At 44.3% G+C, this 23,419-nt stretch overlaps 1 protein-coding gene across 1 annotated transcript in view; it reads left to right on the top strand.

The window, feature by feature from the left end:
• Positions 1 to 1,962: 1,962 nt before the first annotated feature.
• The window catches only part of LOC144696602 (MOB kinase activator 1B-like), a 30,496-nt gene continuing 9,039 nt past the window's right edge, over positions 1,963 to 23,419 (top strand). The window contains exons 1-4 of the mRNA XM_078568138.1: positions 1,963 to 2,376; positions 14,337 to 14,503; positions 15,867 to 15,960; positions 21,250 to 21,383. Coding sequence (XP_078424264.1) covers positions 2,363 to 2,376; positions 14,337 to 14,503; positions 15,867 to 15,960; positions 21,250 to 21,383 — 409 coding nt within the window. The 5' untranslated portion in view covers positions 1,963 to 2,362. The remainder of the gene's footprint in view (positions 2,377 to 14,336; positions 14,504 to 15,866; positions 15,961 to 21,249; positions 21,384 to 23,419) is intronic.

Below are 23,419 nucleotides of genomic sequence, written 5' to 3' on the forward strand. Positions count from 1 at the left end.
AATGTAGGAAACACAGCAGCCACGTTTCACACAGCAAGCTCCCACAAACAGCAATGTGATAACCTATTTTTTTTAGTCATATCGGTCGAGGGATAAATATTGGCCATGACATCGAAGAGAATGTCCCTGCTTTTCTTCAAAACTGTGATATTGGCCCTCTTATGTCCACCTGAGAGGGCAGACAGGACCTTGGTTTAAAGTTTCATTCAAAAGACAGCACCTCCAACAGTATGGCACTCCCCACAGTACTGACCATCCAACAGTGCAGTGCTCCCTCAGTACTGACCCTCTGTGGGTCTACTGTGGCTACAAGATCAGGTCAAAGGCTAGGAATCTTGTGGCAAGTAACTCACCTCCTGACTCCCCAAAGCCTGTCCACCATCTACAAGGCACAAGTCAGGGAAGTGATGGAACACTCTCCATTTGCCTGGATGAGTGCAGCAACAACAACACTCAAGAAGCTTGACATAATCCAGGACAAAGCACCCCATCCACAAACATTCACTCCCTCCATCATGAATAGACAGCAGCAGTGTGTACCATCTGCAAGATGCACTGCAAGAACTCACCAAGGCTCCTTAGACAGCACCTTCCAAACCCACCACCACTACCATCTAGAAGGACAAGGGCAGTAGATAGATGGGAACACCACCATCCAAGTCACCTCCAAGTCACTCACCATCCTGACTTGGAAATATATCACCATTCCTTCACTGTCGCTGGGTCAAAATCCTGGAACTCCCTAACAGCACTGTGGGTGTACCTACACCACATGGACTGCAGCGGTTCAAGAAGGCAGCTCACCACCACCTTCTCAAGGGCAATTAGGGATGGACAATAAATGCTGGCCTAGCCAGCGACACACACATCCCATGAATGAATTTTAAAAGTGCAGCACTCCCTCAGTACTGATCCTCCAACAGTGCAGCACTCCCTCAGTACTGACCCTCTGACAGTGCAGCTCTCCCTCAGTACTGACCCTCTGACAGTGCAGCACTCCCTCAGTACTGACCCTCCGACAGTGCAGCTCTCCCTCAGTACTGACCCTCTGACAGTGCAGCACTCCCTCAGTACTGACCCTCCCACAGTGCAGCTCTCCCTCAGTACTGACCCTCTGACAGTGCAGCACTCCCTCAGTACTGACCCTCCGACAGTGCAGCACTCCCTCAATACTGACCCTCTGACAGTGCAGCACTCCCTCAATACTGACCCTCTGACAGTGCAGCACTCCCTCAGTCCTGACCCTCCGACAGTGCAGCGCTCCCTCAATTCTGCACTGGGATTGTCAGCCTGGATTTTTGTACTGAGACTTAAACCCAGAACCTTCTGACTCAGAGGCCAGAGTATTTCCAACTAAACCACAGCTGACAGTACATGGCAGCACAGTCTTTTTAGGTGGTTTAAAAGATTATTCAAAAGGCAACAATTTCTCCCACATTCCATTCAAATAAAACCATTAAAAACACTTCAGTGGTGAAGTATTCATCTCATTTAGTGTCTCTGTGCAAATTGCTGGTGTTTTTGTTTGTAATGGCGTCACTGAAGGTTGTGAAAGGTTTTGCAAATTATCTTGAGGTCATAATTAAAGACTATAAACGCAAGTCATTTTGCTTTTTAAACATTATCCTGTTAATCCGGCTGCAGGAACTGCAAGTACTACAAATACAGAATGATACAGGATGACAAAAGAAAAAACTGTGCAGGAGACAGAATCTGAAAACAATGCAACATTTATACAGCAACTCAGACAACATCTGTTAGAGTGATGTATAAAAACAGATTTCCAGTCCTGAGGAAGGGGGTGTAATGCTTGATCTCTTTGTTTACGTGTGCTGAGACTTGCTTTTGTGCATTTTGTGGTATTAAGAGTCACTGGGCTGGCTGTGTGTACGTGCTGCGGCTGCAATCTGACTGGAGCTGCTAAGGAGGAGGCTGGAAGGTCAAGAAAGCAGCTGCAATCTCGCGAGTGGTGAGGTCCCTGCAACATCAGAAACAGCAGCAAAAGGAAGGAACAGAAACCTGCAATTGTAGCAGCGGCAAGAATCTACACCCAGGCAGCAGGAGTCTGCTCCCAGAGGAGAAATCTACACCTGGAGGAGCAGGAGTCTACACCAGGAGCAGGAATCTACACCAGGAACAGGGATCTACAGCAGGAGCAGGAATCTACACCAGGAACAGGAATCTACACCAGGAACAGGAATCTACACCAGGAGCAGGAATCTACACCAGAGGCAGCAGGAGGAGGACGTGATCCTGTTGTGCCAAGGAACGCCATCTGGTGGAACCCCCCCCACCCCACCCCCCATCATCCTTGGGCGGCGTTCCGCAGGTTGCCGCTGGGTTCTGAGAGCTGGATGACACCATGAGCTTCTTATTGTGAGTATGAAGCTGCTGGACCGCAGGTTCCATCCATTCCCCCACCCCAGACACAGTAGCACCTACAGCAGATTGCAAATATCAGACTGCAATGTATCGGGTTGGCATGTATCAAATGGGCATGTATCAGGTTGGCATGTATCAGATTGGCATGTATCAGATTGGCATGTATCAGATTGGCATGTATCAAATGGGCATGTATCAGATTGGTATGCATCAGGTTGGTATACATCAGATTGGCATGTATCAGATTGGCATTGATCAGATTGGCATGTATCAAATGGGCATGTATCAGATTGGTATGCATCAGGTTGGTATACATCAGATTGGCATGTATCAGATTGGCATGTATCAGATTGGCATGTATCAAATGGGCATGTATCAGATTGGCATGCATCAGGTTGGTATACATCAGATTGGCATGTATCAGATTGGCATTGATCAGATTGGCATGTATCAAATGGGCATGTATCAGATTGGCATGCATCAGGTTGGTATATATCAGATTGGCATGTATCAGATTGGCATGTATCAAATGGGCATGTATCAGATTGGCATGTATCAGGCTGGCATGTATCAGGTTGGCATGTATCAGATTGGCATGCATCAGGTTGGTATATATCAAATTGGCATGTATCAAATGGGCATGTATCAGATTGGCATGTATCAGGTTGGCATGTATCAGATTGGCATGCATCAGGTTGGTATATATCAGATTGGCATGTATCAGGTTGGTATATATCAGATTGGCATGTATCAGATTGGCATGCATCAGGTTGGTATATATCAAATTGGCATGTATCAAATGGACATGTATCAGATTGGCATGTATCAGATTGGCATGCATCAGATTGGCATGCATCAGGTTGGTATATATCAAATTGGCATGTATCAAATGGGCATGTATCAGATTGGCATGTATCAGGTTGGCATGTATCAGATTGGCATGCATCAGGTTGGTACATATCAGATTGGCATGTATCAGATTGGCATGTATCAGGTTGGCATGTATCAGATTGGCAAGCATCAGATTGGCATGTATCAGATTGGCATGTATCAGATTGGCATGTATACAATGGGCATTTATCAGATCGACCTTGCTGATGTATCCTATTGTCACTATTTCAAAACAATCCTTGGCTAGAGCTAAGGACTCAAAATGGTGCAATTATATTGCTCGGTGTGATCTATAGACCACTAAATAGTGGGAGGGATGTAGACTAATAAAATTGCAACAAAATGACAGAGAGTTGCAAGAATTATCGAATAGTTATAATGGGGGAGTTTAATTATCTGAATATAGACTGGGACAGTGGTAGTGTAAAGGGCAGAGAGGGGCAAGAGTTCCTAGAGTGTGTTCAGGAGAAATTTCTACAGCAGTGTGTTTCCAGTCTAATGAGAAAGAGGCATTGCTGAACTTGGTTCTTAGGAATGAGGTGGGGCCAAGTAGATCAAGTGTCAGTGGGAGAACATTTAGGGGACAGTGATCATTGTATCATAAGGTGTTGACTATGGAAAAGGACAAAGAACAATCCAGAGTAAGGATAAGTAATTGGGGGAAAACCAACTTCAATGGGGGTAAGAACGGCGCTGGGCCAGAAAAAACGGAGTCAAAGGTTGGCAGGAGAAAAAGTAGCCGCACAGTGGAATAGCTTCAAAGCAGAAATAGTTTGGGCAGAGTCAAGGTATATTCCCTCAAAAGGGAAAGGTAGGGCAAATAAAACCAGAGCTCCCTGGGTGACAAAAGAGATAGAAATTAAGTTAAAGAAGAAAAAGTGTGCCTATAACTGATGTCAGGTAGAAAATACAATAGAGAACCAAGCTGAATAGAGAAGGTTCAGAGCAGAGTTAAAAAAGCAAATAAGAGAAACAAAGAGGGAAAGGAGTCTGGCAGCCAACATAAAGGGGAATCCCAAAGTCTTCTATAGGCACATAAATAGTTAAAAGGTGGTAAAAGGAGGAGTAGGGCCAATTAGGGGACCAAAAACGGGATTTACACAAGGAAACAGGGGCCATGGCTGAGGTATTAAATGAATACTTTACATCCGTCTTTACCAAGGAAGCAGATGCTACCCAGGCCACGGTGACAGAGGAGGAAACTCAGACACCTGAAGGATTTGAAATTGATAAGAGGGAGTATTGGATAGGCCGTCTGTACTTAATGTTGAAAAGACACCAGGACCAGGTGAGTATCCAAGGACACTGAGGGAAGTGAGATTGGAAATTGAGGAGGCACTGGCCATAATTTTTCTGCCTTCCTTAGACTCAGGGGCAGTCCCGAAGGGCTGGAGAATTGCAAATGTTATACCCTTGTTTAAAAAAAGCTGTAAAGATAAACCCAGCAACTACAGGTCAGGCAGTTTAACTTCAGTGGTGGGGAAACTTCTAGAAACAATAATTTGGGATAAAATTAATAGCCACATGGACAAATGCAGGTTAATTAAGGAAAGCAGCATGGATTCTTAAGGGAAAATCATGTTTAACTAACTTGCTGGAGTTTTTTGAAGAGGTAACAGAGATTGTTGATCAGGGTAATGCTGTTGATGTGGTGTACATGGACTTCCAAAAGGCTTTTGACACAGTGCCACACAACAGACTTGTGAGCAAAGTTTTTGCTCATGGAATAATAGGGACAGTAGCAATGTGGATACAATATTAGCTTAATGACAGGAAAGAGAGTAATGGCTAATGGGTGATTTCCCTGCTGGAGGGAGGCTTGTAGTGGAGGGATCAGTGTTGGGACCCTTGCTTTTCCTGATACATATTAATGACCTAGACCTTGGTGTACAGGGCACAATTTCAAAGTTTGCAGATGATACAACACTTGGAGGCATTAAGAAGTGTGGAGAGGATAGTGTAGAACTTCAAATTGGTGGAATGGATAGACAGGTGATAGACGAAGTACAATGTGGAGAAGTGTGAAATGATTCATTTTGGTATGAAGGACATGGAGGGAAAATATAAAATAAAGGGTGCAACTCTGAAGTAGGTGCAGGAGCAGAGGGACCTGAGTGTATCTGTGTATAAACCATTGAAAGTTGTAGGCTGTTTTAGAGAGCGGTTAGGAAAGCATACAGTACCCTAGGCTTTATTAATAAGGACATAGAGTACAAGAACAAGGAGGTTATGTTGAGCTTATATAAGTCACCAGTTCAGCTTCAGTTGGAGTACTGTATCCAGTTCTGGGCGCTGCACTTTAGGGAGGATGTGAAGGCTTTGGAGAGAGAGCGGAAAAGATTCATGAGAATGGTTCCAGGGATGAGGAACTTCAGTTATGGTGATAGATTGGAGAGTTTAAATTGGTTTCCTTGGAGAATAGAAGGCTAAGAGGAGATTTGATAGAGGTGTTCAAAGTCAGGAGGGGTCTGGACAGAGCAGATAAGGCAAAACAGCTCCTACTCGTGAAAGGATGAAGAATGAGAGGGAACAGGTTTAAAGTCATTTGTTAAAGAAGCAGCAGTGATCTGACAAAAAAACATATTCCACACAGTGAGTGGTTCAGGTCTGGAATGCACTGGTGGAGGCAGGTTCAATCGAGGCTTTCAAAAGGGAATTGGACTGTTATCTGAAAAGGAAGAGCGTGCAGGGTTACAGGGAGAAGGTCGGGGGGGGGTGGGTGGCACTAGGTGCAGACACAACGGGCCGAATGGCCTCCTCCTGTGCTGTAACAATTCTGTGATCCTGTGAATAGTTGTAAGAATTTCACAAGTCAGGACTGCATCAATATGAATTTTAACAGTGGAACGCCAATTGATAAAGGAAGGCTGTGAAATGATACAGCATCTTTCATTACCCATAATGCAGGGCATCCCAAAGTGCTTTTAGCCAATGAATCTTTCTGAAGTGCAGTTACTCCTCCAGGCGAACAGAGTTGCCCAAGCTGTGCACAGCAAGATCCCATAAGCAGTAAATGAAGGAAAGCTCGATAATGTCTTTTGGCTTGATGTGTTAGTAGAGGGACAGAAATGTTACATAAGAACATAGGAAATAGGAGCAGGAGTAGGCCATTCGGCCCCTCAAGCCTGCTCCACCATTCAATTAGATCGCGGCTGATCTGATTATGGCCTTAACTCCACTTTCCTACCTGTCCCCCATAACCCTCGACTCCCTGTTGATCAGGGCATCTGAAAATCTCACTGCTTCTCTTTAAATAGTGCCTTGAGACCTGTTATTACTGGGATACATCAGCTGCTGTTGTATTTCTCAGTGAGTTCGAGGATAAACAGGAGTATGGTGGGAGATAGGTTCAATGTTTATAAGATAAAAATTCTTAATGCGAGACTTTCAATCTGTGGATAGATAATTATCTGTAAGACAAGGCTGCCCACCTCGAGACTTAAGTTATGTATCACTGAACCGAAATGTCCACTCCTTTCCAGCTGTTTTTTTCTGAATATTCCATAATTTATAATTTAAGTTTTCCACAGCCCTCGATTTAAACAGTGGCAATATACATTAGTGTTAATGTGAACTACTTATTTTTCTTTTTTAAATAGGAATCTATGTGGGCAGCAAGTATTCTAGAATATAGATCCTTATTCATTAAGTAGCACATAACTAGGTTGGTAGGTTTTTGAGCACTAGGGGAATTAAAGGATATGGGGATAGTGAGATAGGAGTTGAGGTAGAAGATTAGCTATGGTCTTGTTGAGTGGCAGAGCAGGCTCGAGGGGCAGAATGGCCCACTCCTGCTCCTATTTTTTCTGTGTTTTTAACTCCTTCTGACACTCCCAGTGCATCACTGAGGGAGCACCGCCTTGCCAGACGTGCCAACTTTTATTTGAGGCGTTAAACCGAGGCCCTGTCCTCCCACTCGAACTGAATGTAAAAGTTCCCATGGCCTTACTTTAATGTAGGGAAGAGAAAGTCCCACTGCTGTCCTGGGGCCAATATTCATCTCTCAACTAATGTCAGTGAAACAGACCATCTGGTTATTATCGCATTGCGGGAGCTTGCTGTGCACAAGTTGCCTGTTGCGTGTTGTACATTACAACAACGACAATGCTTCAGAAAGCACTTCATTGGCTGTAAAGTGTTTCGAGACATCCTAGGTTGTCCAAATACATGCAGAGTTCATCCGAAACTCTGCTGTTCGTCTCCTACCTCACATCAGGTCCCGTTTAACCATCACTACCTGTGCTCGCTGATCAACGTGGGCTCCCATTCCTGCAATTTTAATTTTAAGTTCTTCACTTTCGTTTCAAACCTCTCCAGAGCCACACCTTCCCTATCGCTGTAGTTTCCACCAGCCCCACAATCCTCTGAGATATTTATACTCTTCCAATCCTGGCCTCTTACACATTCCTGGTTCTAATCACTCCACCATTGGCATCTGTGCTGCCTGGGCCCCAAACTCTACAATTTCCTCCCTAAACCTTTCCATCTTTCTCTCCGGCTTTTCCTTTATGACAATCCTGAAAATGTTCCTCTTTGACCAAGACCTAATGCCTCTTTATGTGGCTCAATGCCAAACATTACTTGACAATCGTGAAGCTCCTTGGGAAGTTTTGACATAAGAATGTAAGAATTAGGAGCATAAGTAGGCCATTCGGCCCCTTGAGCCTGCTCCAACATTCAATCAGCTGAACTTCACCCTCAATTCCATATTCCTGCACTGTTCCCCTATCCCTCCATTCCCTGAGAGCCCAAAAAAACTTATTGACCTCTGTTTTGAATATTTTCAATGACTGAGCAGCCACAGTTGTCTGGGGTGGAGAATTCCATAATTTTTTTTTAAATGTATTCGTTCATGGGATGTGGGCTTCGCTGGCTGGATCAGCATTTATTGCCCCTCCCTAATTGCCCTTGAGAAGGTGGTGGTGAGCTGCCTTCTTGAGCCGCTGCAGTCCATGTGGTGTAGGTACACCCACAGTGCTGTTAAGGAGGGAGTTCCAGGATTTTGACCCAGCGACAGTGAAGGAATGGTGATATATTTTCAAGTCAGGATGGTGAGTGGCTTGGAGTGGAACTTCCAGGTGGTGGTGTTCGCATCTATCTGCTGCCCTTGTCCTTCTAGATGGTAGTGGTCGTGGGTTTGGAAGGTGCTGTCAAAGGAGCCTTGGTGAGTTGCTGCAGCGCATCTTATATAGATGGTACACACGCTGCTGCTACTGTGCACCCCTAAGACCATAAGATGTAGGAGCAGAAGTAGGCCATTTGGCCCATCGAGTCTACTCCACCATTCAATGAGATCATGGCAGATCTGATAATCCCCAACTCCACTTTCCTGCCTTTTTCCCAGAACCCTTAACTCCCTTACTGTGACGGTGGTGAAGGGAGGGAATGTTGAATCCTTTGATTGACTTTGCAGTCTTTTGAGTGAAGAAATTTCTCCTCTTCTCAGTCCTAAATACAAAAGAGTATTTTGGTACTGAATCTATGTTCGAGACCCCCCCACCCCAGTCAGGGAAAACCTTTCCTCAGCATCTACCCCGCCAAACCTCTTAAGAATTTCACATTTTTCAATGAGACGACCTCTCAGTCTTCTAAGCTCCAGAGAATTATGACTGGTCTACTCAATCTCTCCTCGTGTAACAATCCCCTCCTCCCAGGAATCAGTCTAGTCAATCTTGGTTGCACTCTCTCTAAATAAGTATAACCTTCCTTTGGTAAGAAGACTAAACTGTATACAATATTCTAGGTGTGGTCTAGATTTGGATGATAATGTGGTGAATTGGATCAGCAAGTTTGCTGATGACACTAAGATTGGAGGCGTTGTGGACAGTGAGGAAGGCTTTCAAAGCTTGCAGAGAGATCTGGGCCAACTGGAGAAATGGGCCAGAAAATGGCAGATGGAATTTAATGCGGAAAAGTGTGAGGTGTTACATTTTGGAAGGTCAAACCAAGGTAGGACATACACAGTAAATGGTAGGGCACTGAGGAGTGCGGAGGAACAAAGGGATCTGGGAGTTCAGATACATAATTCCCTGATAGTGGCGTCACAGGTAGACAAGGTTGTAAAGAAAGCTTTTGGCATACTGGCCTTCATAAATCAAAGTATTGAGTATATGAGTTGGGATGTTATGATGAGGTTGTATAAGACATTGGTGAGGCCAACTTTGGAGTATTGTGTGCAGTTCTGGTCGCCTAACTACAGGAAGGATATCAGTAAGATTGAGAGAGTGCAGAGAAGATTTACTAGGATGTTGCCGGGTCTTAAGGAGTTGAGTTACAGGGAAAGATTAAACAAGTTAGGACTTTATTCCTTGGAGCGTAGAAGAATGAGGGGAGATTTGAAAGAAGTTTACAAAATTGTGAGGGGTATAGACAGAGTAGATGCGAGTAGGCTCTTTCCACTTAGATTAGGAGAAATAAACACGAGAGGACGTGGCTTTAGGGTGAAAGGGGAAAGGTTTAGGGGGAACATTAGGGGGAACTTCTTCACTCAGAGAGTGGTGAGAGTGTGGAACGAGCTACCATCTGATGTGGTAAATGTGGGCTCACTCTTAAGTTTTAAGAATAAATTAGATAGATACATGGATGGGAGAGGTCTGGAGGGTTATGGACTAGCGGAATAATATTTTGGCACAGACTAGAAGGGCCGAATGGCCTGTTTTCTGTGCTGTAGTGTTCTATGGTTCTAAGGCTCCATATAATTGCAATATAGCTCTTTACTTTGATTCTTTAATCTTCTTGTAATTAAAAACTGACACTATTTGTCTTCCTAATTGCTTGCTTTATCTACTTGTTAAACTTTTGATGATTCATCAAGAGGGACTCCCAGGTCCCTCTGAATAGCAACTTTTCCCAGTCTCTCACCTTTTCTATTTTTCCTACCAAAGTGGATAACTTTGCACTCCCCACGTTATATTTCCTTTGCCCCATCCTTGTCCAATCACTGAACCAGTCTATATCATTTTGCAGCACCTTTGTGTTTCCTTCAGAGCTTATCATCTCACCTTGCATCCCCAGTAAACTTGGACACATTACACTCAGTCCCCACCTGGATGTCATAAATACAGATTGTAAATCACCGAGGCCCAAACACTGGTCATTACAGCACCCAACTAGTTACAGTATGTGAACCGGAAAATGTCCCGTTTATTCCCACTCTCTCTTTTCTGCTCGTCAACCAATTCTCAATCCATTCTAATATATTAACTTAGGAGATTTGGGTAATCACCTCTTGTGTATCACCTTATCAAATGCTTTTTGAAAACCAAATGCACTACTTCCATGGGTTCTCCCTTATCTACCCTCCTGATTACAACTTCAAAAAGCCCAAACACATTTATCAAACACCAATTCCCTTTTCCAAATCCATGTCGACTCTGCTTGATCAGATTGTGATTTTTTTAACTGCCCTGGCTGCTACCTGTCCCTAATAACAGATTCCAAAATTTTCCCTACCACTGATGTCAGGCTAATTGGCTTATAATTCCATGCTTTCTCTCTCCCACCTTTCTTGAATTTATTGGTTTTATTCACTGCTTTCCAATCCCTGGGGAGTGTTATAGAATCTAATAGCCATTTGGTAGCCCAGAACGTGAGTATTGCTGAAAAGGCGAGGTGCTGGCGAAAATTTTCATCTTGCACTCATCAGGACAGATGCAAGAATACCAATAGTAATGGGAATGACAATTTATACTGCATGTGAAGAGAGCATGGATTGGTTGGTAAGTGGACTCTGATTGGTAGAGGTGTTGCCATGGAGAATGCATCAGGGAACAATCAATTATCTAGCTTTTGTTCAAATTCAAGGCAGAGAGGTTGACTCTGATTGGTCAGGGCATTTCCCTAGGGAATGGACCAGGGAATGGCTGTGCCCCAAGCTTTTGTTTTGTTGAAAAAAAGGCCAATTCGTAGCTGTACGTCACAATGACTAGAGAATTGGTACAAACATCACATCCCTTCGGCTGTTCACAACAGTCAAAGTACTTACCGTACCCAAACAGCCCATGCTTGCAAAACTCAAAACATAGGCCAGGATTTTCCGGCCCCATCGCGGGTGGGACCCGCCCCAGGCGCGGCTGCGCCCCAGCCAGAAGCCCATTGACTTGTGGCGGGACCGGAAGATCCCGGCAGCGGGTGGGTGCAGAAAATCCCGCCCATAGTGTCCAACATTGGCTGTGATTCCTGGACTGGACAACACTTGCTAAACAATCCTGATTGCGTTAAGAATTTCACTGACAGCCATTTTAAGATTATCAGCCGGGCTTGCAGTGTGGGACTGTGGGGGTTATCAGATTTAGTGAACTCGACTTGTCATGGTTGAATTTAATTAATGTGTCAGAAACAGGCTATTCGGCCCAACTGGTCTGTGCTGTTGAATATGCTCCACTCGAGCTTCCTCCCACCCCTCTTTGTCACACTTTAAAAGCATATCCTTCGATTCCTCTCTCTCCCATATGCTTATCCAGCTTCCCCTTAAATGTCCCTATACTGCTCACTTCAACCGCTCCCTGTGATAGTGAGTTCCACATTCTCACCTCTCTCTGGGTAAAGAAGTTTCTCTTGACTTCCCGATTGGATTTATAAGTAACTATCTTATATTTATAGACCCTGATTTCAGCCTCCACCACAAGGCGAGACATCTTCCCTACATCCAGCCTTTCATAATTTTAAAGACCTCTATCAGGTTCCCCCTCGGCCTTCTCTTTTCTAGAGAGAAAAGCCCCAGCCTCATTCGTCTTTCCTGATAGTTATAACCTCCCAGTTCTGGTGAATCTTCTTTGCACCTTCCCCAGCGCCTCTATATCCTATCCACAGTATTTAGGTGATATCCAGATGATGGGTTGTTTTACCTCAATCTTCCCCTTAATCTCCCCCTCACTAGTTATTTCCATCTAACTTTATAATTGCTGAATCCAGCGTGTGTCCCTCCACTGAGGGACATGAATCTGGAAGGAGATCTAACAGGAGAGAGATGGCTGTCAGTTTACAGTAAATGGAAGTGAACGCATGTCTCTGACTCACAGCCGTTACCCCGGTGATCTAGTGGACCATGTTCTTCTTGCTACAAAAAGTTAAAATCGCTGAACAGACATCCAGTTACTGACGTATAAAATTGGATCATTATCTGAAGAAGTAAAATTTGCAGGACTACGGGGACAGGGTGAGGATGTGGTAATGGGTGCATCGCTCTCACGGAGAGCCAGAACGGATATAACAGGCCGAATGGCCTCCTCCTGCGCTGTAACCATCCTGTGATTCTATTCGATGATTCTACAAGATTGACAGGCAGGTTAGAGGCCATCGGGCCTGCCCCACAAAGCTTGATGGCCAGATTATTGCAACCAGGGGGAAAAAAAACTCATGGCCAATAAGGGAAAAAAATACTCTGGAAAATTTCTCTCCAACTTCCTGAGGCGATCGACACTAGAGCAGAGGACTCAAGCGTTCCCTTTAGGGAAAAGTTTTCCCCCCGTTAGGGGGGGAAGTGCGGGAGTGGGCGCGCCTCCAATCGGCGCCCCCAGTTGGGGGCGCGCCGCCATTTTACGTGGGCGGGCCAATTAAGACCCGCCCAGCATGACATCCGCTCGGAGGTGATATGCGCTCCCTGTGCGGGTGGCTGGGGGTGGGGGGGGGTGGGGGGGGGATTCCCTCAGCCAGGAAGCCGGGAGTGTGCTCTTTCACGCACGCGCACAAAAGAGCTGACAGATCCCCCTGAGGCCAAGTGCTGCCTCAGGGAGATCGGCTCGGAATTAAAATTTGTAATACAAACGATGGAAAAATTTCCCTGACACGTCCCCTCACGTGACACTGTCACATGAGTTGGGACATGCCCATAACTTTTACTGAAACCTTTAATAAAAATTTAAAAACCCTCACGAAACTCCATCCCGCCCGTGGATGAGGTATTCGTGCTTTTGCCAAAGCCCGCCGGGGCTCCCGGCCTGCCCGACAACCTTAAGGCTGGACGGGCAGGTCCGTTAATGACTTTAATTACTTTGTCAATGACCTCGATAGGCCGTTGACAGGTCGGCGAGCGCACAGCTGACTCAGCCGCACCCCTGTCAACCTGAAAATGGAAATGACGCGGGGTGACATCGGGAGTTCCATGCGTCGGCAAGCGGGCCCCACCCCCGCACGACAATCGGAAGGTCCCGCCCCTAAAGATGCTGATCTTCTGTATGATGCGATCTTTGCCCCAGTAACAGACTGGTCCAGCTCCCTCCTGAAAGGATACAGCAAGTCAAAACCCAGCACACCGACTGATAACCCCACTCCATGGGAAAAGAGGGACATCACCTTTTTGGATGAGGTTAATGATTTTGAAGTGCTGTCGGCCAAGTGTTCCTTATTATTCCCTCTGGGCGATTGGGTTTAGGTGTGAAAGCCCGAGCAATTACTCTTGTAATTTCCTTTTCGATGTTCAGTGCCTCAGTAAATATTGGAACGTAACTCAGAGTGAGTTCATTTCTGATCAACAATAACTTGCATTTAGATAGCACCTTTAATATCATAAAATATTCCAAAGTGCTCCACAGTGTTATCAAAGAAAATTTGGCACAAGTAGGGGGATATTAGGGTGGATGAACAAAATCTTGGTCAAATGGAAGAGGGAGAGAGAGACCATAAGACCATATGACGTAGGAGCAGAAGTAGGCCATTTGGTCCATTGAGTCTGCTCCACCATTCACTAAGATCATGGTTGATCTGATAATCCTCAACTGTAAGGAGCACAGAGAGGTATAGGGAGGAAATTCCAGAGCTTAGGGCCCAGGCAACTGAAGGCACAACCACCAATGGCAGAGAGATGCAAATCAGGGACGTGCAAGAGGCCAAAATTGGAGAAGTGTAACTATCTTGGGAGAGTTGTAGGGCTAGAGGAGGCTACAGAGAAAGGGAGGGGACAAAGGAATTGAAAAAAATGAATCAGAATTTTAAAATCAAGGCACTAGTGGATCGAGAGCCAATGCGGGTCAGTGAGCACACGGGATAAATGGACTTGGTGCCTTGTGTCCACATCTATTCCAAGTTGACATTGTGTTTAATTGTGACCATTCATTGTTTTACAGTGGAAACCGTTCATCTAAGACCTTCAAGCCAAGGAAGAACATTCCAGAAGGTTCCCATCAGTATGAGCTGCTGAAACATGCAGAGGCCACTCTGGGCAGTGGTAACCTGCGTATGGCTGTCAGATTACCTGATGGTGAAGATCTGAATGAATGGATAGCTGTCAATAGTAAGTGAGATCATTTAGTCACATTTGGGAGTTTAAATATTTACCTTTTGACTTTGGACTTTACCACTTGGACTGCAGAAGCTCACCATCACCTTCCCAAGGACAGTTAGGAATGGGCAATGAATGCTGGCCTTGCCAGCGATGCCCACATCCCGTGAAAGAATAAAAAAACCCTAATCCTTCAATAGACTGACTCCCAGAGAGTGTAAACGTAGTTACTTTTGTGGTCGGGGTGAGGGACTATTCAACTGAAAATGGCCAATTTGCTAACTGCTGCAACAGAGCAATGTGGAGTTATAAAGGACAATCCGTGGTACCCCTTTCTCTTAAAGGAGTGAAAGCAAAGTGTGTGTGAGGTAGATTATGTCACATCTGGAAGACAGTCACATTTTGGTCGCAGGTGTGAGTTGAAATTTATCCCTTGGACACTGTCTCGAAAAAGCACAGGGGCGTTCTCCCTGGTGTCCTGTGGTCATTACATATATATCCCTCAAACCATCAAACAGCAACACTAAAAGCAGATTATCTGGTCATTTATCACCTTGCTGATCGTGGGAGCTTGCTGTGTGCAAATTGGCTGCCACGTTTCCTACATTACAACAGTGACTACACTTCAAAAGTGCTTCATGGGCTGTGAAGCGTTTTTGGGACATCATGAGGCCTGCAAGATGTTACATAAATATTAAGTGTTTCTTTTTCTTCATTTTTCTCTTTCATTCTTTCCGGGAAACATTTTATCTACCAGCTCTTTGAGGAGGTGGATAACATTTATACTGATGTCCAATGTTAAGTTGTGGTGAAACAAAATGATTAACTTGCAGTGTCCTTTATGTCCTGAAGGTGTCTCCTGGAGACACCAAGTGCTTGTCAGCCAATCAATTACTTTTGAAATGTCGGCAAACGTGGCAACCGATTTGCGCACAGCAAGATCCCACAACCAGTTCCCCAGTTTTGATGACGTTGTTTGAGGATTGCATGTTGGCCGGGACCCATGGGGAAGAAACAAAGATGCTGAGCAGATCTCACCCGAAACATTGATTGAAAACTCACTGCTTAAAAGGGAGGTTCAATATTAATTTTCAAAAGGGAATTGGATAAATACTCGAAGAGCACAGTGCATGTACGATGGGCCAAATGGCCCCCTTCAGTGCTGTATGATTCTAACTACTGACTGCGAAAATGGAAAATGCTGGAAACACTCAGCAGGTCCAGCAGCTCCTGTGGAGAGAGAAACAGAGTTAACGTTTCAGGGCAATGACCTGTCGTCAGGGTCTTCCACACTGAATGTGAAAGCCTGTTACACGCGCGCATATTAACATGGTCCATTTTGTAACTTTGTGTTACTGATTCTTTCCAACAATAGCTGTGGATTTCTTCAATCAGATTAACCTGCTGTACGGAACAATAACAGATTGCTGTACTGAGGAGAGCTGCTCTGTCATGTCTGCAGGTCCCAAGTGAGTTTAAACCCTTTGCTTCATACCCACTTTCTTGCTTAATCTTTTCATTAATGATCAGCTTTCTGCACCAACACCCAGCAAAGGGAGCAGCGAAAGGAAGCAGTGTGGCATTTAGAGATTACTGAAAAAGTCGGACTCGGCTAGACTGAAACCAAAGCAATTGATTCCAAACCGACTCCTCTATTTCCATATTTGCTCATCATATTGCTCTGTTCTAAGAGAAAGACTTTACATATATAAAGCACCCTGTCTCCAATGCGAGTGCCTGAGACGTTTCAGTGTGAATTGCTCTAAAGCGCACTCTGCATTCACGCTGACTCTATCGAACAGGAGCTGCTGTGGCCGGTGCTATTTTAGGAGCATCTGCTTTATTTGCAAGTTATCGTTGAGTTGTGGGTATATGTCAGGAAACCAGTGAACAGGTGTACAATCCCCAGTCAGCTTTGAAAATGCTGTGTGCTGCCGCTGGGGTTTTTCAGCGTATACTGAATGTATATCATTTACATTTCGGGGGTTGGGTGGGGGGGGCGGGGGGGTGGGTGGTGGATGTGGAAAGGAATGGCACAGCGGGTTTGTGCATGGAAACCTTTTGGGATTGGGGTTGGCGTTTGCTACGCCTGGAGCTAATGTAGGTCAGCGAGCACATGGGGTAATGGGTGAACGTGAATGGGTGCAAGTTAGGACATGGGCAACAGAGTTTTGAACAAGCAAAAGTTTAGAGGGCGGGGATGCAAGGTGGAGTAGAAGGTTTCCAGAAAGCATTGGAATAATCAAGTCTGGAGGTAATTAAGTTTCTGTCCAATGCCCCTTTATCTTCCTTATCTAAACATTGGTCTTCATAAGTATCCATAGGCTGCCATCACAACCCCCACAAAATCCTGCTCATTCCCAATTCCTGGGCAGCCAATCAGGTTGAAGCAATCACTTCACTAACTCTCAGTTCTGTTTGACTGTGAGTTTTGGCTCACCCTCCATCATATTCCATCCCCAACAGGCCACCATCTAAACATCCACCTCTTCCACCTTGACCTCACTCTCACCCCAAAACCTTTTCGGCACAATTTCGCTCCTGCCAGATGTGGCTACTCCAATGCACTGCTTGCTGCTTTCCTGAGCTCCCTAACACCCTTCCCACCCTCTGATTCCCACAGTTCCCCCCCAGCTACTGTTTTTTTTTTGGTCCATCAACAAAGGTCTTGTGCATTGATCCAGATTCCCACCCTCTTCAAGGCCAAGTCTGTGGTTCTCAGTGTTCCTAATTTTTGAAAAGCTTTTTTCTCGATCAAAGAAATGTGGGTGGAGGAGTAAAAAACCCTAAACTTGGTTAAGTCAGGAAATCTTGGATTGCCCTTTCAAATGAAATCTTCAATTTTTGTGTCCATTAGGATGGAGACTGGAACCAGCTTCAGAATGCACTGTTTCACATTCAGTGGAAAGTTCTGCAGTACAAAAAGATACTTCAACCCTCTCTCGCCAGATTACGCTTCACTGCGTCTGGTAGAGAAAAATATGATGGTGCTTTTAACTACTAAACTTTCACTTCCTGTAAAGATTTGACTCCTTCAGAGAAGACAAGTGAAGGTGTCAGCTGGTTGTGGGTTCAAGCCCCACACCAAGACTTTAGCACATGACCCCGGCTGACACTCTCACTGCAGTACTGAGGGAGTGATGCACTGTCAGAGGTGCTGCATTTCAAACAAGAAATTAAACTGAGACTCCGTCTGCCCTGTTAGGTGGAGGTAAAAGATGCCATGGCTGCTTTTTCAAAGAAGAGGAGGGAAGTTACCCGCTGATCAATATTCCTTCCTCAACCTAAAACAGACTAACTGGTCATTTATCACACTGCTGTCTGTGGGAGCTTGCTGTGCGCAAATTGGATGCCGTGTTTCCTACATTACAACAGTGACTACACTCTAAATATGCTTCATTGGCTGTAAAGAACTTTGAGATGTTCAGAGGTTGTGAAAGGCACAAGTTCTTTCGATTACAATTTTAGAAAAAGGAACTTCTTTAATGATGTCCAGCTCCTTTAGGATGGTCATCATTTTAAAGGTTTTAGTTTGAGTAAATAAAAGCAGAACCATGTTTTGTTTGTCAGATGACTGGAAACAATTGCCAGCACATCAGTGCAAAGATAGGCATGGGACATGGACCAGTGAGACCATCATGTGAGAATTCAGAATTGCATAAAATCTTGTTTCAGGCACTGTCAGGTCTAGTTTGACTACATCCTGTCTACTATACAATTAATTAAGCTCATTAAATATATACAGTTATACATCTCACAGGGCCTCCTAAGAACATCATTAACTGTGACACGAGACTCAGAAAGAAACAACACTTGCATTTATGTAGTGTCTTTCATGACCTCAGAATAACCCAAATATTTTCTGACCAAGTAACTGTTGTAATGTAGGCAAGCCAAACTGCGCACAGCAAGCTCCCACAAACAGCAATGTGATAATGACCAAATCTGTTTTTCGAGTGATGTTGATTGAGGGACAATTGTTGGCCCCAGGGCACTGGGATCACTCCCATGTTCTTCCTCAAGATAGTCCAATGGGACCTTTTATGTCCACTTGAGAAGGAAGATGGGGCCTCGGATTAATGCCTGATCTGAGAGACAGCACCTGTGACAGTGCAGCACTCCCTCAAGATTGCAATGGATGTGGCTCCCCAAATCTTAATTGTACAAAGCCCCATTCACCCAACCCCCTCCACCACGCTCGCTGACTGGTCAAGCGAAGCCTCAATTTTAAAATCTCATCCTTGTTTTCAAATCCCCCCATGGCCTCGCCCCCTCTCGATTGCTGTAACCTCCTCCAGCCTTAGAACCCTCCAAGATCTCTGTGCACCTCTAATTCTGGCCTGTTGAGCGTCCCCAATCTTAATTGCTCCATTATTTGTGGCCGCACCTTCAGCTGCCTGGACCCTAAGCTCTGGAATTCCCTCCCTAAAACTCTTCATCTCTCCCTCCCTCTTTAAATTGGTCCTCTTTAGCCATCTGCCCCAATGGGCTGATTTTTCTTGTGATAGAAGGCACTGGAGAGCCGGAAAATAGTGGGGTAGCTGTGTCGGAATAACTCCTTGACACATTCCCACCAAGGGCAACATTCCCAGGGCAGGCCGGAAGGTGGAGTGCATGCTCGCAATAGGGGGAGGGGAGCCAATTAAGATGATGAAAAATCCAGTTGTGGCATTTTGCCCCAGCAACAGAGCAATCCCACCTCAAACTGCTGGAGTTCACCAGCTCAGTGAAGAAGGCCTCCCTGTGGCAAGTCAAGGGCCATTGAGCCTGGAGGCTCCATGTCCCAATGACAGGGCCGAGGACAGGAAAGACCCCACCTGCGTTTGAAACAATTCACTCGGAGAGGTTTCCCCTCTGCTCTGAGGAGCCTAATGGCTTTTATCCCAAGACCATTTTTAATTTGCATCCATGCCCTCCATTTTGAGGCACCCTTGTGGTCGCCAGCCTGCCTCTGCAGCATCCAGTTAATTGTACAGTTGTTTGGTGTTTGATTATGTGCGTCTGTTGACTCTGCTCTGTGTGCTGTTAGTCAAGCCTGCATGAGAGAGAAACTAAAAGTAAGCTGGAAGTTTGTGCCTGCAGGCATGTTAAAAGCACTGTAAATAAAGCTCCTGGTTAGACATACTGGTGTCATCTCTACATATCACCGAGGCACAAAACACAGCACCCTCTCCTGCTGGGGTTGCAGAGGCCTTAAAACTACTGGTCATCTGATTGGCCATGCAACATCAAGAGCATGATGGCAAGTATGAAGGTGACCAATTAGGAGGCAGCCTCCTGGAAAATTGCACTGACAAATGTGGATTTGGGACCCCCACTGGGTCCCAATGTTGGGACCCAGAAAACACAGGAAAATGCAGCCCAATGTCCTTATGTGGCTTGGTGTCAAATTTTGTTTGATAATCGCTCCTACTGCATTAAAGGTGCTACATCAATGCAAATTGTTGTAATTGTGTAACTCACAGCAAAATTACTTACTGTAGGAGGCTCAGAGTTCAAACAGTGTCTGTAACAGAATTTTCCACAATTCTGAATTCTCAAAAGTGATCTCATTGACCATTTTGAATGTCTTTTTCTGCCTGGTTGCACTGACATTGCTGTACACAATCTTGTGACAAACCCAAAATAATATTCTGCTTCTGCTTTTGTTCCTTGTTTGTCCAAAACTGAAACCTCAAAGCAGTGACTGTTCTAAAAAAATTGCACCCCCACATGATAGAAGAGGTGCTTCTATCAATATTCTGTGCTGTTAAATCTGCAGTCAACTTATTTTAAATGTTTAATAGTATCACTGCGGCCTGAGGGTCTCTCAGTCTGAGCAGTGGAACCCAGGCGTTTTCTATTCCTTATCGTTTTTCTCGCTTGCTACTTTGTGCAGTTTGGATTTTTTTGGGCCCGAGGGTTTGGGAAGTGTTGTTCTGAACACAGCCGCCTCAAAGAATCAGAGAATGTTGCGTTGCAGTAGGAGCTTTTCAACCTATTGTTCCTATGCTGTGTCTATGAAAGAGCTTATCCAACTGGTGCCACTCCCCCGACCCTCTGCTGTTTCCCTCAGGACCTCTGTAAACATCTTCCTGGCGGGATAAGCCCTACATCAGGCCGCTGGGTTCCGTAGACATCCCCAGCTTCAGATGTATGCATGCTAATGGAGACAGTCGTTTGTGTGTGACTGCTGGACACTCTTGGTACAGAGAACAGCACATACCAGGAGCTCGTAGAAGATTCCCTCATTAGTGAGCCACATTTGCTGATGATTTGAAGCAAATTCAGCCATAGGCATACAGTCATTTACGACATAGAAGGAGGCTATTCGGTCTATTGATTTCATGCTGGCTCCCCACGGAGCAATCCAGTTAGTCCCACTCAGCCCACTCGATCCCTGTAGGTAGATAGATGGATAGATAAGGATTGCACAATTATGAACATTTCAGTACACAAATAATTACAATAGGTTTTAAAACGCAGGTCTCCTCAATTTACAGAATAGAAATGAAAGGTCTACTACACTCTGCATTTTGGATCAAAGTGCATAGATCGTATGTTGTCAGGTTGAGGTCATCAAATTCTCAATCATTGACATCCTATCTGAGGATGTTTTATAGAGTAGGGGATTGGGCTGTCTTGTAGATGAAGTAGGGCTGGGAGGAGAAACACCAGCACTGACCAGCTGGGCTGAATGGTCTGTTTCTGTGCTGTTAATTCTATCAATTGTCTTGTTTATTAATGGCCCTGCCTGTCTTTTTACCCACCATTTTCAGATATGAATATCATTGGGCTGATGGAACAAACATTAAGAAACCAATTAAATGTTCAGCACCTAAATACATTGATTACCTGATGACGTGGGTACAGGACCAGCTTGATGATGAAACACTCTTTCCATCCAAGATAGGTAACACTTTAAAAGCTCCATTTTCTCCACTGTGATGTATTTTTTAAACCTCACTGCCCTTGGAGATAAAAAGTAAAACTGGGACAGTGAATTCCAGGGTATTCATACTTAACTGAAGTTCGCAATATTTGGCATTTTATTGTTGAAAAGAGAGACACGTTGCCATAGCTTTTTGTCTTGCACTCATCAGGACAAACGCCTCAGCCAATCAGAGCACACTTGCCAACCAATCAGCATCCTTTTCTCCTGTAGTATAAGTTGTTGTGATTGTTTGAAATTTGGTATTCTTGTGTTTGTCCTGTTGAGTGAGAGATAAGCATGTCTCATGTAACATGCCACTCTTTTCAGTAATATTCTAGTTCTGTACTACCAAGTCACTGTTTGGAATTTCCTGTCCATACTGTGTTGACCAAGTTCCTTTAATGACCTTTATTGACATTCCAGCGTGTTTGTTCACTGGTCCTTACTAATTCCAATCAACTTGTCTCATTTTTCTCCCCTGCCCTTTACGTATCTCTGTAGATAAGTAAGAAAGCATTTACCAAATCTAATCACCTTGTTCAGACATGTCAGAATGCTTCATATACCATTAGTTCTTTCTTGGTGTGCAGTCACTGTTGTTACATAAGTAAATGTGGCCACCCTTAATTTTGCAAAAGGTATGATCTTGCAAACAGCAGGTGAGGTGGATTGCCAACCAACCTCTTCCAGTGCTGTTGGTTTGAATCAAAGAGTGCAGAAGGAGGCTATTTGGCCCATCGTGCCTGTGCTGTCCCTTTAAAGGATCTATCCAACCCTTTTATCCTATTTTTCTCTCTTATTTCCCTCTTCCTGCCTGTTATGACCAACGCAGTTGGTAAAGCTGAGTTATTTAAAAACCCCAGGGGGAAACTTTAAACAACTGTCATAGCCTATAATTTCAAGTGTTATGTTTGAAATGCGACTCTAAGCTCAGGAATCAGGCCACCAGTTCTCGAGGTTTTACATTAAACTAAATGAAACATTTTATTAATTTACACAGTTTAAAATATATATATACACATGGCTACAAATTACTACTATCATAACTTTTAATAAATTCCCAAACTAATCTCCATTAAGGCAACAGCAGCCCATAGACTTAACCAAACACCCGGCAAAGCATTTTCACCTTACAAATTCAAAATGAGGCTCTTTTCACTGTGGAGCCAGTTGGAGGCTTACAGCTGCCTTTTGATCTTACATTGCATCTGCCCTGCACACCCGAAAACTATTAAAGTTATACCTACCAGCCCCATTGAATGTTAATTTTCATTGTATCAACAACCTCTTTGAACTTCACCTTTCAACAATACCAATTTTATTAGTAATATAAACATATTGCTTAGTAGCTGTTAGAAAGGCATCAATTGTCACCCCAGTTCTTGAATGATCTATTCAAAAAATGCAAATTCACGCTATCTCTCTGTTTACATCTCAAACCAGCATATTTCAAAGCACCCAGACTAGCTGGCTGTAATCCAATTAAGACATACCTGCAGACCAAACCTCTATTTTAAAAGAAAAATATTTTCCAAAATGTTATATGCATTAATAGCTTCATGACATCCCCCTCCTTATCAGAAAATGAACCGTCATAATTCTAAAAGACAGCTTCATTTTAATAACCCATTTCACACTATCTCCTATACTTATTACACTATTACATTACCAGATGCATGCATTAACATAACTATATATATATACAAGTCCTTGGTATCAACAGAAATCACTCCAGTTCAGTGCCCAAGTTTTTTGTAAATGTCCCATTTTCCTTCGAGCTTCAAACTCTTGATAATGCATCTGCAAACAGATTTTCTCTTCCAGCAACATGTATAATCCATAGATTAAATGGTTGTAACAATAGACTCCATCTGAAAAGCCATGCACTTTTGTCACAGAATTTGTCCAAAAACTTCAAAGGATTATGGTCGGTATAAACGATTGCTTCTGATGAATTGTTTGCAACATGAATTTCAAAATATTGCAATGCTAACACCAAACTCAAAGTCTCTTTT

Source organism: Cetorhinus maximus, chromosome 1 (genome assembly GCF_964194155.1).
Source record: "Cetorhinus maximus chromosome 1, sCetMax3.hap1.1, whole genome shotgun sequence".
NCBI lineage: Eukaryota > Metazoa > Chordata > Chondrichthyes > Lamniformes > Cetorhinidae > Cetorhinus > Cetorhinus maximus.